Consider the following 16,841-nt stretch of genomic DNA (forward strand, 5'->3'; position numbering starts at 1 on the left):
CACTGTAGCAGAGAATCCCCTTCCTTCTACAAGAGCATCTCCGAAGTACACACTGGTTGCATCAAAAGGGGGGGAAGGCTATCTGCTTCTTATGGACAGCCTCCCCCGAGTAAACGGCATAACAATAAGCCGTGTTCCCTTCCTGCCGATCCAGTGAGTGCTACGGAGAGATAATGGAAAGCATGACCGACCGCGAGGAGCAGTAAAAGGCGAGTGAGAGCAAATCGAAACCTAAAAATCTGCGAACGCAACTCCAGTTCAGTAGTGGCTTCCAATTGGCTGGGTTGAATTGCGTCACAGCTTAGGGGGGCACCTTGAAAGTGGAGCAGCCACAAAAGTTTTACACACTAGCTGGGCACATCTGGAGTTAAACCAGGGTTTTTGAAAAAACTCTACATACATCCAGGGGCAGGAAGTGGGGTAAACGGCCAGATGTGGTGCAAATCAGTAAGTGAGCAAATCTAATCAGCGCTAGGGGACTCGGCAGTGTGGAAAACTTGTAGAATATGGAGCAACCTCAAATAATGAATCTAGATTAAACCTGTAGTGCGAAAAGGGCCATAGTCATCTATAAATTCAAGAAAAAGGATATAAACCCACAAAAATTCAATTATACTGTCCAGAGAGGCTCTGAGATGTTTAAAGCTGTTTTTCTAATGAATAAAAATAAATGCTTGGCTCTGAACAGAAATTCTAATTTAAAATGAAGGGGGATGCATGAAAAAACATTTCACACAAAAATATAGAATGAAGACACAGAACATCAGAAAGATCGAGGCAATACGGAACCATGCCTTTGTGCCAGATAGGGAGCTTTCTGGATTGTGACCTCAGAGCGAGGTTCCTGTCTACTTCCCTTCAAAAAACCCAGTTTCTACAACTTGCTATGTGGGGAGTTGCATAAGAAGAGTGTCCAGGAAAAAGGCATGGGAGCACAATCTATGGATGGAACTTCTGCTGGGAGTCATACTCGAATGACCTCTTTGGGGTTAAATAGCTGGAGACACTGCAAACGGCTTTTAGGAACTGGGTGGAGAAAAGCAGGGAGATCACATAACTTTGAGGGCTGTGGAGGTTTTTGGAGAACGGGTGATGACACTACCAACCACAGTAGTCTGACACAGGCAGAGCTTGCCTCCTATAATTTCACAGCTCTGTTTACATGTGTGGGTCAGTTTCTTTAATGCCTGCCTTCCTCAAAACAGGTGGAAGAATGTGTTGATACCAGCAGGTCTCTTCATCCTCCTACCTGGTCCAGTTCCATCCCATCTGGGTTCCTCCACCTAGAGGCAATGATGCTGCTTGAATGATCTATAGGCACAACCACAATGTAATACCACCTGAGAAGCAAAAGGGGAGAAAAAGTGAGTCTGCTACAGGCCAAAGATTACTTTCCTTATCAATTTCAGCAAGGAATTTTCTTTCTTGTTTTCAGAAGCCCCTTGGCTGAGATGTATTTACACTACTTTAACACTACTTTATCTACCATAGTTTTGTGTGATCTGACACAGTTTCTGTGATACCATCCTTCTCAACTACACAAGAATGTAAGCAAGGATTTATGCTGGAGACCACCTCCACCCCAGAAGAGACAGCTCATCTAGCCGTTCTCCATGGCAGAACACAATAAATGCATCAGCAGAATCACAGAGGTGGAGAGAATGTACCTGACTGGGAGAGAAGTCTGCACTCTGGGAAGTGTGAGTGTAAACTGCCCATTACTGATGTATTTGTGTGTAGCTATGGGCTTGTTCTGCAGGACATCAGGTGCTGTCCGGATGAAGACCCGATGCTGCAGCCCTCCTGCACTGCTTCCACGGTTTGTGAGCACAAAAGAGTAATTTGTGTCTGGCTGCAGGTCATTAATCAGCTTCTTCATGGAGAGGCCATCCACCTCTACAGTCTGGCCATTGTACAGAATCTGAAAAACAGAGGAAATATATCACCACAGTCCAAAGTTGCTAAATTAACCCATTCCAAAACTCCTCCCCTGGACATGAGTGTCTTTTTCCCAGTCCTCTCACTGCAAGATGCACCAAAGAAGCTGTAGGATCACAACATCTTTAGAGTTCTGAGCCAAAAAAGACCGATATGAAGACATTCAGCAGCTCAAACCTTCAGATCTTGCTCTCCAAGAAGAACACAAGAGTGCGATTCCATTTTGATGGCACAATATTATTCAGGCAGTGAGAGACATGTGCGGGCTCTTGGCTTTCCCATGGGGATAGTGGAGGAGGCAGGCAGAGCAATCTATTCTTGTTGGCAGCAGTTTCTAGAATGCTGTATCTGTAAAACATCCCCAGGGTACCACTATTTCCCTTGCTAGTAAAACTGAGGACTATTAGCCTGTTTTAGATTTTTAAAAATTTTATTAGATTTTTATACCGCTTCTTCCAGCTATGCTATTTCTTCCCTCTAATAATAATGGAATATTTCTCTTAGTAACTATATTTAATAATTGTAAGTTTTTAATTATATATTACCCTAATTGCAACCAATTTTCTGTCCAATCCAACAACAAGTGCACAAGAACAGTTCAGATGGGAAATCTCCATTGCCTGTGAGAAGAAACAGCTGGGGGCCAAACTACACATTACATTTCCTAACAAGTCAGCACTGGATTCCCCACCAATTTCAAGCAGAATTGGAGGCCATTCCCTGCAGCTGCTATGTGGCTGCAGGAAAAGCGAGTGAAGAAATGACTTGTTACAAAATGTAAGATGCAGTTTGGCCCAATGTTCTCAAACCAGTGCTGAAACCCAGTCATAATTCAGAAGCAAGAATTGGTTCTGCCTTCCCCTTGTTGTTTATAGCTCTCCCATAAAAAAGGCAACTTATTTTGCAAATGTGGTGAGAGGGCAGGACTCCCCTTCGTTCCTTGGCAGCTGCAGCCTCAGTCTAGAAGTACAAAGAGAGAGAAAGAGAGAGAGAGAGAGACAGACAGACAGACAGAGAGAGAGAGGGAGGGAGGGAGAGAGAGAGGGAGGGAGGGAGGGAGGGAGTGGGTATGTGAGGCTAGCCTAGGGGAGAGTGAGCTGGTTCTGCTTTATTTGCTAGGATCTGGCTTTAGCTATAGCTATTGTGTGAGAGCAGTCAAAACCAATTTGTAAAATGAATCCATGTAGTGAAAACAAAACAAGGTCTAGGACCATCGGGATGGAAACCAGAGTTGCCAGTCCAAGAACATTCTCTCATGAAAATTTCCAATCTGGCCGCCTGCCACCAGCAAAGGTATGATCAAGAATGCACTTTTTAAGCATTAAAAGCAAGCAGGAAATCAGCCATTTAAGATCACAAGACAGTGTCAGGTTATGGCTGTAACAGAAATCTCACCATAACATCGCCTCTCACACACTCCACAGACCAACTGTGTCTTGCAAGGAGTTGGCTCCTGGACCAGATGAAGCAGTGACTACTCCCTGAGGAGAACTGAAAGCCTCATTATTGATTTTTAGCAAGGAATTTTATGAGGTCTCAGTTCAACCCCAGTATAAATACCATGAGATTTCGTCTGCACCTTCGTATTCACAAATCAGAACAATATCTGCTTTAATTAAATCTGCTAAAGAGGAAGATGACACCCTTTGGGATGTAGATTTAGTGTGAGACTGTTTATCAAGTGTAGATAATGCTAATTGTTCCCATGGAGATTTATCAGCAGTGCTTGTTAGATTATTAGGCTTGGTCTGGCATTCTGTATGCTTGAATTAATCAGTTGGGGAGGTGAGGTGAGGTGGCAGGGTGTGGAGGGGAAGGGCCTTGTTTGTAAAGTTCCTGTTTCTGGAGACAACAGCTGCCACTGGGCCCACTATTCACTCTGTTGCTGTTTGTGAATGGCCTGGACATCTAGACTGTCAACAGGAAGAAGAAAGCTCATTTACGCCCTCCACTAGCAAGTCATTCACACCATCTGCTCCTGTGCCTCATCCGTGGCCAATCCTCAGCAGTAGCTGCTGTCAACTCTCTGCTCATGTCAGCAGCCTCAAACGTGGCAACCATATCAGACCTAGCACTGCTAAAGCCACCTACTAGTCTTGATGATTCATTCAATGACAGACTATACAGCACTAGGAAAGCATCCAACAAACTAATTAGCATTTAAAAACCCCCAATTCTGTTACTGCCAAGAGTGCTTACCTGTGTCTTCAGTACTATGAAGCAAGGAATAGCAAGAACAGATGCATATTATTGTGACCTGTTATGTCATAAAGATTTCTTTCCTTTGCCCTAATGGTAGCCAAGACCAAGGTATTTCATGGTCAGTAGGAAGGCTTAATAGAGGGTTTGCCTGGCAGTTCAAGAATTCAGGCTCCTACCTGTAGCCTGATCTAAGGAACCCTTCAAAAGGCAGCTGAGCTGCATGAGGGCCCTCTTTTTTGTAATTCTTTCCCATGCAACTAGGATAATGTTTAAGTGACCCAACCACATGGATAAAAGCTACTGTGCCTGTCCCACTCACAGAATCAGCATGCTGCCATGAGGAAGGTGCCCACAGAAAATTTTACGGAAACTTGATTTTATTTTTGTCATTAGCCAGAGGACCAGAATGTTTGTGAATTCACAGGTTTGGAATCCATTCTTAGGAAACTGACTAAATGCTGGTTTGTTATACTGTGATGATCTAACATTTAGGGAGTGGACAAGAGTAAGGCAGGTCTTCTACTACAAAGATGTCAAGGAGATGTCTAGGTTTCTCAGATACTGACCCCAAACTTATGGTATATGCTTTCCTAACCAGGGGATTTCTTAAACAGAAAGTGGGCTGGTGACAGCAGCACCCCTAATTTGAGGGCCCCTTGAGCTCTTTCCTTTTATTTACAGGCAATATTAAATTTGGAAGTGTTCAGTTAATGCATTTAAATAAGAACAGCGACACACCCTTACCTGGAAAGGAACTGCAGATTTATAAGAGTCTGGCACCTCCCAACTAAGTAGCACTGATGTTTTCATCACAGCACTGACGCGGAAGTTTTTTGCAAACACTGCAATTAAAAACAGTTCTTTTGAGTGGCCTCCAGGGAAAAAACATGTACCAGTACAATCCCTGACATTCCACCAGTCTTAGCAGCAGCAGAGGTTGATAATTTAAAGTTACATGCAATGCAACCTTTCATATGAGGAGCACAAACTTTAGTTACACAGAAGGGAGGTTAAGACCAAGCTATCACCTTCCTCTCGCCCCTTCAACCCTTCATCATCATCAAATAGCAGTAGAGACCAGGCACTGATTCTTTGAAGCTCAGTTCACATCAAAGACAATGTGCCAGGCATTCTATGTGCAGGAAGGGGAAACAAAGCAATTGTGCAACCCTCCCCCAACATTATACACCCAGTGAGAAGACTTACCAGGCCATTTTGACCTGTTTTCTAGAACAGGGGCTCAAATATTTAATCACAGCTAGAAAAACTTACCTTGTTCCATAGGCATTGTCCTAGACTGAATGCTGGGGCTGAGGGGCCCAGGTCCTTTGCTATTGTGGGCTCTAACTTTGATGTCATAGGTTGTGTCAGGTTTGAGGTTGGTCAGAGTGATGCTCGTCTCTTTAGTAACATTGGTCAAATTCTGTTGGCTATTAATGTCCCTGTACACCACAGTATAGTTGGTAATTTTCCCATTCCTCTCAGCCACAAGTGGAGGGTTCCAAGTCACTTTAGTTGTAGTGGTGGTCAGTCCCACTACACGCAGGGTCTGGGGAAAGCCATTTGGCATCTCCTCTGGGGTACTGATTTCCCTTTCAAACTCTTCCCCGGGACCAGCTCTATTCTTGGCAGCTAACTTGAAGATGTAGGTAGCCCCCTTGTAAAGGTTGGTCACGGTGTAGTGATCGTCGCTCTTCTCAAATGCAATAACTTTCATCTCCTCTTCATCAGCACGTTTGTACCGCAGCACATAGCCTAGGAGCTCTCCGACCATCTCTTTGGGGGGGTGCCAATTGATCAGGGCTGTATTCATGGATGTGGTGCTGATCATCATGGTAGGCTTGCCTGGGACTTTGGGACAGAAACAGGGTGACAGGGAGAGAAAGCAAGTTTTGGCTTTTTGGCTATGGGAATCACTAACTCAGGTAGTGTGGAAACTGAACTCACTAGGAAATATCACACGGAACAACTCTTCCTGCCCTGTACTGCTTCACACTGCAGATGGGAGATCCCTGGTTTGAATGCTTCTCCACAGTTAACATTCTCAACATGCACAAAAGGAGCACATGAAAGGAAATGCTGACTAGAATCCTTCTCTTTGACATGCTAATTTTCTACAGGAAGGGAGGCTGGTTTTACATGGGCAGAATCCAAAATACAGCCTATTACCTTCAGCATGAAGTTGTGCCGTCCAGGAAGAATTGTTATTATTGTAATTGTAATGCAATTAATTTGGTTCTTTGCTTTTCTAGCTCTCAGCTGCATGAAAATTCTAGATTCCACAGTGAAAAAGATAAGGTCTGAATGGCTTAATTAAGATAGTTCTGGCTGCAGACCTTGCTGTATCTGATTATGGAATCTGGACATTTCTGCTGAAAGTCCTGTGGTAGAAGCAACAGGATTGTGAGACTGATAGCAACAAAAGATGAAAGTAATGTTTCAGGTAACAGTGATTGACAGTCCACATCTGATGTCAAGATTCTGCAGATATTTTGTGGCAGCAGAACTACAGAATTTGTGGACCTTGTTAAAGCCGCAAATTAATAGGGGGTGCACAGAGGCTGAGAAGGAAACAAACCCTGAATGAAATAAGCAATTAGCTGCTAGCTGCTTTGAATCCATTATAAGTAAATCCATACACAGCAATTCCCACCAGTGCAATGAAAACCCAATCCCTGTTGCAAACTATCTTCAAAACTTCATTGTATCTTTCTCTTATATATGTGTATTTACCCAACCATTCCTTCAACCCTGGATTTTGCTAGAAGAGTTGCAGATAAAGCTAGCTTCAGCTATTTGGACAGTGATGAAAGTGGCAGGCCACAGGGAAATTTGAGCGCAATCATATAAGGTGCTGCAAAGATGCTCAGTCTCAGCTCTGGAATCTCAGTCTGTTTGATGCAGGCAATTTCTGTAGCAATCTTTATAATTTCACCACCTGTGCAAGCTGTTGAGAGAGCATGCCATGCTGTTTGCAATCAAAATGTGCTGTGTTTGAACTGATGAATGGTTCCTGCTAAGAATGTTGATGTGATGGCTAAGCAGCAACAGGATTCCAAATTTAATGTGTGTAGCACAAATTGAGGGCTGCTCCCTTTAAAACTTAACACCTGCTGTACAAAATGGATGGTTTCATACCTCAGTTCCACCCATAAAAGAGAGAGACAGCCTTGCCTCAAATCAGGTGAGGCAAACATGTAAATCTCTCAACAGTGACATCATTCAGGATTAGTGAAGTGCCAAGACAACTGCTGTGGATAGAAGCTCTCCTGCAATAGATAGGAGCGCTCAGGGCCAATTCACAACAGCAAACTGGCACTGTAGATGTGGGCTGAATACAACTGGTGGTGAATCTGTTCTGTGAGTGTCATGGAGATATAGAGGTCTACATCTGTTTACAAGGAAGTTGCAGGAGAACAGTGAACAGAGCATACATCACTGCAAGGAAGATGAAAGTGAGATGCCAAAAACAGAAGGAGCTCATACAGTTACTCCAGTGGCGGCAGCAACAAGTAAAAGAGGAAGGTAATCCCCAGAAACAAGTTTCTACAGAAAAACTGTATGACTCTCTGATCGATCTGCCAATCAATTAGTCAGTCAATTAACTGACTGATTAATCTGCAGTTTACTCAGATTGCTGCCCAAATAGCTCAACCAGTACATGCAAAACTAGACTGAATCAGCTACTTCCAAATGGGAAGAAGCAGTAAACATATTCTTCAAATATCCGTTCCAAATCTCTTGCAAGACACTGATTTTCCAAGGGGAAAACTTTTGGCTACTTTATTTGCCAGCAAAGGGGACAGGAAACCAGTCCTGTTGGAATTTGATAAAGGCTAAGGTAAAATGGGCCATCATTCTGATCCAGCATATTTTAAGCTCCAGATTTATATGCCGGTAAACAAAGTCCAAACTTGCATACTGTATGGAGCCAGTCAGATGCAAGGGTTTCATTAACACACTCTAAAAATCCAGAGAGCTCTCAAAACAACCTGAGAGTTCTACACGAGGGCAGTAATTGTCCTCTTTGGCAAGCTGTGTTAACAGAAGATCCCAAACAAAATGCGTGGCTCTGGGCGAATCCCTTCGCTTCTTATACTGATCAACATGAACCCAGCAAGCTTCCATGGAAGAGTGAGGATCTAGCCTCCCAAATCCTAGTCCAACGCCCAATCCACTACCTTGCACTGGCCCTATACTATACATACATGCCACTCCTCACTTTTAACACTAACCAAATGGAGCATCTGAAGCACTAAGAACTTGTTGAGGAATAAGGATGAAGGCAGGTTGTGCCCTAGGCATACCAGAGTTCGCTACTGCCTTTCTCTTGACCACTGGAAGAACAGCAAAAAAATTTACTCACGACAAAGTCTATGCAAGGAGACAGCCTCCCATGTAGGTCAATACATATTTATCATAAAAGGGTACTAAAGAAAGGTGATTTTTTTATCCCTTTGCCACAGTAGATTTGGGGGAAAAACAAAAAGAGAGTGCTTCTTAACACCAAGCATGATTTCATGTAAGAGATTTGCTACCATAGGATACACATAGAAGCTTTAGTACAAAAAAGAAAAATATATATCCTATCAGCCTATGAAAATAATAAAGCCATGAGAGCTATAAATGAATCTTTATGGTAGTGTAGCTCTGAATACCATGTGCTTGGGATAAAACACTGGAAAAAGTCGCTGTTTTCTTGCTCTCTTCCTGAGAGTCTGGACATATCTGGCTGGTGGTTAAAAACAGAATGTGATATTACATGGACGTTTTCTCCATGCAGGAAAACAGTGATGTTTAAAATGATCTGTACAGAGAAGAAATTTCCGTAGTCTTCTTATTCGGAGTAATAAAATGAGATTTACGGCTGAATAGAGATTTGAACCTTGGCCATCCAAGCCCTAGTCTGACACTCAAACCAGTACAACTAGACTGACTCTCAGTGTTCTCCCCTTTCTAGTGTGGCCCATCTGCTTTCTCCACTATTTGCAAATGATCTGCAGTCTAGAGAATGAGGTTAAAGAAAGAAATGCTTGATTCCACTGGTTAAAATCTCTGCCACCTCAGAAGTCCCCTGATGCATTCAGACATTGTACATGTAGCTCACCTGCTCCTGTTGTAGTAACCAGTCTGGATTTGCTGCGGGCCCCGTCTCCTTTAGTGGTGTATGCTGCGATGGTGACAGAGTAGGTGGTCTCAGGTAAAAGACCTCCTATGATTGTTTCCTGTGAATAAATAATAACCTTTAGCTCTGCGCATATCAAGATGAGGTAGGTATGGAGGCACTTCAGACTACATTATCTATGCTTAATCCATTCTTAATCCATATTTCAAAATAGACATGGGCAAAACAGTGGTTCTGAAGTTGTATTAGCCAGTGGTGGGTTCCAAAAATTTTAGTAACAGGTTCCCATGGTGGTGGGATTCAAACTGTGGCATAGCGCCAATGAGGCTGGGTGGGGCACGACGGGGGCGTGACTGGGCATTCCGGGGGCAAGCCATTCCTGGGCGGGGCTGTGGCAAGGATGGGCGGGAAACGAATGCACCGGTGCACCTCCTGCTAGACTGCTTCAAGTTCTGCGCGCTACTGCTGAGAGGAGGGGTGTAACTAGGGCAAAAATCACGTGGCAAAATCACCAATTAGTAACCCCCTCTCGGCACACACAAATAATTAGTAACCTACTCTTGGGAACCTGTGAGAACCTGCTGGATCCCACCTCTGGTATTAGCTCTATTTCAGAGATTGAATTCAAAGCCTTCTGTCTCTCAGTCATTGCCACCTCCAAACAAAAGTGAAAGTCCCTTTTAGTACAGGAAAGCACACAACAGCTTCCTTGAGATAGACCAGGGGTAGGGAACCTGCGGCTCTCCAGATGTTCAGGAACTACAATTCCCATCAGCCCCTACCAGCATGGCCATATTTTGAGAAAACAAGGTCTTCTAGCATCAGATAAGTAGGCCCAAGTGCTTGTGACTGTAGGGGACTTTTCTCTGTGTTTTGCCAGAATGTATCAGCCATTACATAATGCAAATAGAGGCATAACCTTCTTGGATTACAGACAGAAGCTGGAAAGGGGTATGAAAGCATTTCTGGAAAGACCCCGCTGCAACTCCACTATTTCCAACGTTACTGCAAAGTACTAACAGTGGTTGAGATTTCTATTCTGAACAGCAGGCTGGCTGTCCAAGATACAATCAAGAAATGTGGAAAACCGGGCCCAATAGATGTAGCAAATCATAGCAAGACTTCAGGTCAACAACAACTTGGACTTAAGACTTCAAGTCACACTAAACTTGCTACTAGTGAGAAGACCAAGAATTGCTGGGTAGTCTTTCTACCTTCATCCCAGCAAGAACACCATCAAGGGCCAATCAGCCTGGTCCCAATGGCTCTTTGATCTAGCATTGTCAAACTGATCTTCCTCCTTTGTCTTCTTCCTCCATTCCCCTTTCCTTATGTGCCTTTTCATTATGAATCTTATTTTCCTTTATGCATTGTGCCAACCAGCATCATGGCATACAGAATTTAAATTGCTCTAAGCTGCTTGAGAATTTTTTTGTTTGAAAATTGGGATAAAACAATGACAAACTGCATAAAGCATATATTTGCAACATCTGGAAGGGAGGACCTGCAGTTTAATCAGGGCATGAAGGAAACAGTCTGCTTGGCACAGCTCACTGTGTTGCTATATGTCCCATGCTTATACAAGTGAAACAGAAAAACAAAGTTGTCTGTGAATCCATTGTTTCTCCAGTAACAAGACACCACCAGCAATTCCAAAGTTAACAATATAGATTCACTAAACTAGAATGGAACAGATACCACCAAGATACAACCCGCCTACATAAGACACTGGAATGGGTGGCAACACAGTTGGAAAATCTGCCAATGTAAAATAAAACGTAAGCCTAGATTTTCAAGAGAATGTGGCTTGTTAAAAAGAAATTATCTATCAGGAACACATTTCATGAATGGCAGAGGGCAGCAGGGGCATATCTGTTCAAAAGGGCACCCAGGGCAAGCACTACTTCTCACCCTGCCCCCAAACTCCACATGGTGTTCGGGGGTAGGGCACATCTGTTTGATGCTTAGCTTGGCTGGGTCAAACTTTAGATCGCAGGATTTGAGCTGTGCAGTCGAACTGAGTACTGTGTCTGACCAGCTCCAGCTTTATACTGTGGCCTCCGCCCCCAAGCACCACCTGATTGGAGGTAAAGCTTGGAGGGAAAAGCCAGCAGTATAAATATGGAGCCAGTCAGACTGAGTGCTCAGTTTGATGCTAGACTCACCCTGGCTGGGTTAAAGCCTGTAGTTTAAAGCTGGACCTGGCCAAGTTGAGCCCAGTTGAATGCTGGCAGGTTCAACATTCAATTGCGTGCCTACCTTTGAATTCCATCGGGAGTTCAGGGTGGGGTGCAGTTGCTCCCAGAGGCTGCAGGGCCTGGTATCCTGCCCTTTGAGGAACAGTGCCTGTGCCACATCCCCTGCCTTGCTCCACCCTAGATACACCTCTGTTTTCTCTGTAGAAAACAAAGACCAATAAATGGATGGGTGCTCCTTATCAGAGGCAAAGACCATGACAGGCAACACCCTCATTTCTAAGCCCACAGCATGAATGCCAGAAAATGACAGCAAGGCTAAATAATATCAAAATAAGCCTTTCAGTCTTCTGATCCTTTAGTGACATGGGTATGGCCTCCAGAAGGTTAACTGAGGCACATCCCTAAAACTTATGCTTTTTTTCATTTTACTGGCAAATTTGGATCCTCACACAGCTTTTGATGTAGCCAGCATGGTCGGAAGGCAGCTTCTAGCACAATTCCAACCACCAATTGTGTGCACCAAGTAAGTCACTGGCAGGATAATTATTACTATGAGGAAAACAAAATGCAATATAAAACAAAGCTGATGTAAAATCTACATAGTTAAGGGCAGGCAGAGCAGGACCTCTTCAGGACTTGGGTTGTTCAAAGCAAGGGACACTCTCTTATAGATGCCATGGAATCATTAGAATACTCTCAATTACTTCAATTAAATTAAAATGGTGAATTAGCTATTTAGTAATTCTAGTAAGACATGGATACCATTCCCCACAATTCAAATTATGTTTTCGTATGCAAACCCAAATTAACCAGCCAGAGTAATAAGCACCCGTCAGAATGACACCAAAATCAGAGAGTAAGAAAGACTCCCTGGAGTTTGTGTGAGTGAGAAAAATATAATTGGGAATCTGATGTGGAAGGAGATACTCAGACACACAAAACAACAGGCTAAGAACACCTCCCAAAGATGCACTCATCACCACAGCCCACAAAACTGAGACAGTCTCACACAGGATAACAACATGCCACTGAAAGAAAGGGAGGGAGGGAGGGAGGGAGGGAGAATAAAAAGGGAAGGAAGAGAGAAGATAAATTTGGGAATCAGGGTGATACCATACCAAATACACATGGCTGTCGCTACAAACCCCCTTTAGCAAAATCCTTCTGTCTGGAAGAGAATGGAAGCCACAGCAGGGCAAGTAATTGAATCACTCTTTCCCCAAAGGTAATTTTCAAGCTTGTTCCTCCAAATTTATATTTTTAAATTACTTGGAAAAAAATTGAATGTAACTGTTTGAATGTGACCATTTCCGTACTGCAGCTTCTGTTTCAATCAAAGGTCACAGCTGAGAGAGCAGGGTATTTTTCATGACCAGGATCAATGAGGTTTAAAGATTATAGATCTGACTCTGCCGTATAAACAAGCTGGGCCAGGGCCTGCAGATTGTGAGCTGCTCCCCCTGTATCTGCCTGAAATTGCATCGCAACAAGCTGGAAATACAGATTATGGAAAATGTCAATTGCTTTTCTGCATTTAGCAGCAATCTAAATGCCAATTTGTTCAGGATTTGCTGCTGGTAGAAACTCTACAGAGCATCTCCCAGAACCATTTGAGGATTGACAGGGATGTTTTGACAGCACTATGCATACAGATTTCACAAGACGATTCTCAGACCCTTGTGATCCAAGCAAACACACTCACACATGGTACTTACGTGATCAATAGAGTCCTTAAACCTCCACTGAAATGGGGCCAGGGAAGAGGAAAGAAAATGGAGAAACAGAATTTTAAGAGACAGCTTACAGTAAGGAACTGACGACGACAAGGCTATAGATCAGTGATACACAACTCAAACAATTATGGATCTTGACTGGAATAGAGTGGACCACCCTTGACACCAGCTGGCATCATTAAGCCCTGGGGGAGGCAGCATCAGAACACTGCCTCTCAACTGTTTTCTGGGCTGACAGTCTGTGCCCTTCCTGCCACCAGAAATTTTTGATTGCATCCCTGCTTAGGATACAGTGATAAGATGTTTCCAGGGGTGGGGGGCAGAGAGAATGTCAGAATGCTGTCTCTCTCCTTGCCCTCACGGGCTGCTCAACTTAGCTCTACCAGGCTCTATGCAGCCCACATACTGTGTGGCCCTGTTATAAATTAAAACATGCACACACAAAATCTAGGCCTACTTTTTCTTCCACATGCACATCTCAGAAAACTCAAAACATTGCCTCTTGGCATACTCTTCCTCCTCCTATCCTCTCACTCACACTAGGGAGAAAATGCTCCTCTCCAAAATAACTTGCACAAGATTGGACTTGATATCTACTAGGTTGCTCAAAAAAACTGCTCTGTATAGTGGGTTGCTTTGCACACCGGCTTCATAAAAGGTATGTTAGATAATAAAACAATAAACTAAACAAAGTGCAAAACCCATCTGAACACAAGATACTGACACCCTGGTAAAAGACCAACACAATCCAAGTGGCAGAAGAGCACAGAAATGCCAAATGATAGCCTGCAGCTGAAATACTGAAGCAGAAATCCAAGACATATCGAAGCTTTAGTACAAGAGAAGCCCCCTCCCAGCTGAGCTATCCCAGCTAGCATTAACTCAGACTACTGTACCCCTCAAAACAAGCATTAGAGGCACATGCATAAAGAGAAGATTCTTCTGGAACCAGCTAGAGAAGGTTGCTCATCACCATAATACTTTCTGCATGTTATATTATCTGGGACTGAAATTCCTGCGAAGAATATATTAACCTACAATACATGTTACAAAGTAAGCAGCTCTCCAGGTTACACACGCAAGTACACAATATTTAATTATCCCTTTGCTTTTCAAGGAAATCTGCCCATTTTTAAAGTGAGGCTCATGGAACTCATAGCCACTTGCCTCATGGCAAGTTAATGGTCTCTGAATTAACTGGTCCTAAAGTCACTTTACAGCTACTTGCTCTAAAGCAAGCGGCACAAATGTTTTCACTAGCAGCAAAACTCAGAAGTCAGCTCTAAAGACCAAGTGAGCTTAGGGCACTTGCCTGTAAGTTCACTTGTTTGAATTATGAAACTGCTTTGTATGAAGCAAGGCTCTGATCATTTTAATCACGCCAGCATAACCTACTCTTTGCCCTAAAAGAAGCTTCAGTGGCATACTCATAAATTACTGCAACTGGATGAACAATTGTTTCATACCGCCAGCTACCCATGTGGAACAGTGCCCATGCTGGCATAACACAGGATCCATGCCTTCTCACAGCTATATTAACAGCTTTTCTGGAGAAGAACATTTATCTTTATTTATTTCAAATATTTCTGCATAGGCTCTTCAGAGTGCTCTGCAGAGTCCAGCTTACAATTAAAAATATCCAGTATAAAAATGGACCATTAAAAAACAAGCTATTGGACATAGAAATATCTATAAAACAGAAGCACACTATTAAAAAGTTAATAAGATAAAACCACTAATTAAAACCCTAGATTAAAAAAAATCTGTTTTGACCTGATGCCTAAAAGTAAGTACTATAGATGCCAGGCAAGTATCAAGGGAGGGTGTTCCATAGGTGCCTCTACAGAAAAGGCCCTTTCTCTAGTCACCATTCACCTCAACTCTGAAGGCAGGGGAACACAGAGCAGGGTTTTGAGAGGTAGATCTTGGTGACTGGAAAGTATGGGAGGAAATGTTCCTTCAGGTATCCTGCCCCAACCATTTAGGGCCTTAAAGAACCAGAACTTTTAATTGTGCTCAGAAAGAGATTGGTAGCCAGTGCAGATCTTTCAACACAGGAATGGTGCAATCCTTGTAATCAACCCCTGGCAATAGCCTGGATACCACATTCTGCATTAAGTTTCTGAATAATAGATAATTTATCTCTTCCCAAAGCTCCTGAAGCTGTGTAGCCACCACCTGCTCAAGCACCTTGCTCAAAAATGTAATATTAACTTGTGGGTGGTAGTTGTTTAGGTCACTTGATTCCATGCATTCTTTGGGAGAGGTCTCACAACTGCCTCTTTCAAAGTGGCTGGAACCTAAACCGTCACATTCACTACCTCCTGGACCCAGCCAACCAATCCAGCCCAGCATGATACCATTAGTCACAAGGAGTAAAGATCAAGATTGGATATGACAGGTGCCACACTTTGAAGCACCCTGTCCACTTCATTAGGCCTCACCAACTGCAAGTCATCCATGCACCTTAGACCAGACTGCACTCCAATAGCATCCTGAGATTGACGCAGTCCAGCTGTAGTGTCTAAGTTGCAGTGGATGCAAACAATTATATCTGCAAAATGCAATGAAAAGGGATCACAGCAACCTTTTCACAGTTTTCTGGATCAGTATTCCCTGGGGCTTGAAATAAAACCCAGAAAACCTCAGCTGGATGGCAGTATGAAGACACAATGGTGGCGGAAATGTGAGCTTGCTTCGCTGCCATCAGTGCATGAATCAGCATGATAATGTGCTCTCACCTGTGTTTGGTTGCTTCAAGTTTTTCTCCACCTGTGCTCTGTCTGCCCAACAGTTTCATCACCTGAAACTCTTCAGTAACTGAAATAGCATGCTGTACTCTATGGAAGGAGAGAGTCCAGGGGGAATCATATCCACAGCCTGGATCACCTTTGTAATACACGGATCGATCAGGGCTCCAATAGGAGCACCACGTTTGCTGACTGGAAAATCCCCAAGAGACATAAAGAACCCATCTAGATCCATCAGCCATCTGGGATAGACCATCTTAATTGTCCCCCGCCCTTGCAGGGATTCGGAGTGTCCGAGAGTCAAAATGAACAAAGTGGGAGTATGTCCACTCTGCTCCACACAATTATATTTTCCTTTCTGATCATTCAGGATTCTCAGCTGCTGTTGTTGATGTAGGCCTTTATTGACTAGCACCAGGAAACAACTCCTGATGATGACTTTGTTTGACCTCATTGAGTCACATATTCAGTACAGTTACACAAGTGTCCTGAGCCCAGAAGGGAATTTAGAAAACAGAACTTTCTTATTATGACTACACAATTTAATCCCAAGTAGCTATTTACTTTTCACCCTTCCTGTGCCTCAGCTCCTAACCCATTGTATCTATGGATGAAATCAGATGCCCATTAAGGGCTCTAATTTGTACTCTATGAATGTGGTACAAGGTCTCCCTACAGTCATATTCTGTGGTTTATCTTACACAGACTGGGGCACTCACAAGCACAACCAAACATTAAATTCCATTGAGCATCTGCAGCACTTTTTATTGGCCTAGTCTCCGAAAGCACATACTGGCTAAACTATACTTCTGCAGTTCGATTATATTTCACCAGCCAAATTGAATAGATTGCAGCTGGAATTGTGCTTGTAAACCATGTTAAAATCTATTTCAAG

General features: G+C 43.3%; 1 protein-coding gene across 21 annotated transcripts in view; it reads right to left on the reverse strand.

The window, feature by feature from the left end:
• Positions 1-16,841, reverse strand: part of PTPRF (protein tyrosine phosphatase receptor type F) — a 623,992-nt gene that overhangs the window by 41,527 nt on the left and 565,624 nt on the right. For 14 of the 21 annotated variants that reach the window (XM_048497079.1, XM_048497099.1, XM_048497093.1 and 11 more), the window contains 6 exons: positions 13,179-13,205; positions 9,248-9,365; positions 5,413-5,991; positions 4,885-4,982; positions 1,668-1,921; positions 1,250-1,340 (listed from right to left, as the gene is read on the reverse strand). In XM_048497079.1, coding sequence (XP_048353036.1) covers positions 1,250-1,340; positions 1,668-1,921; positions 4,885-4,982; positions 5,413-5,991; positions 9,248-9,365; positions 13,179-13,205 — 1,167 coding nt within the window. The remainder of the gene's footprint in view (positions 1-1,249; positions 1,341-1,667; positions 1,922-4,884; positions 4,983-5,412; positions 5,992-9,247; positions 9,366-13,178; positions 13,206-16,841) is intronic. The other 7 variants (XM_048497096.1, XM_048497095.1, XM_048497091.1 and 4 more) reach the window with 1 other exon arrangement.

The sequence above is a fragment of the Sphaerodactylus townsendi genome, linkage group LG05, assembly GCF_021028975.2.
Source record: "Sphaerodactylus townsendi isolate TG3544 linkage group LG05, MPM_Stown_v2.3, whole genome shotgun sequence".
Lineage (NCBI taxonomy): Eukaryota > Metazoa > Chordata > Lepidosauria > Squamata > Sphaerodactylidae > Sphaerodactylus > Sphaerodactylus townsendi.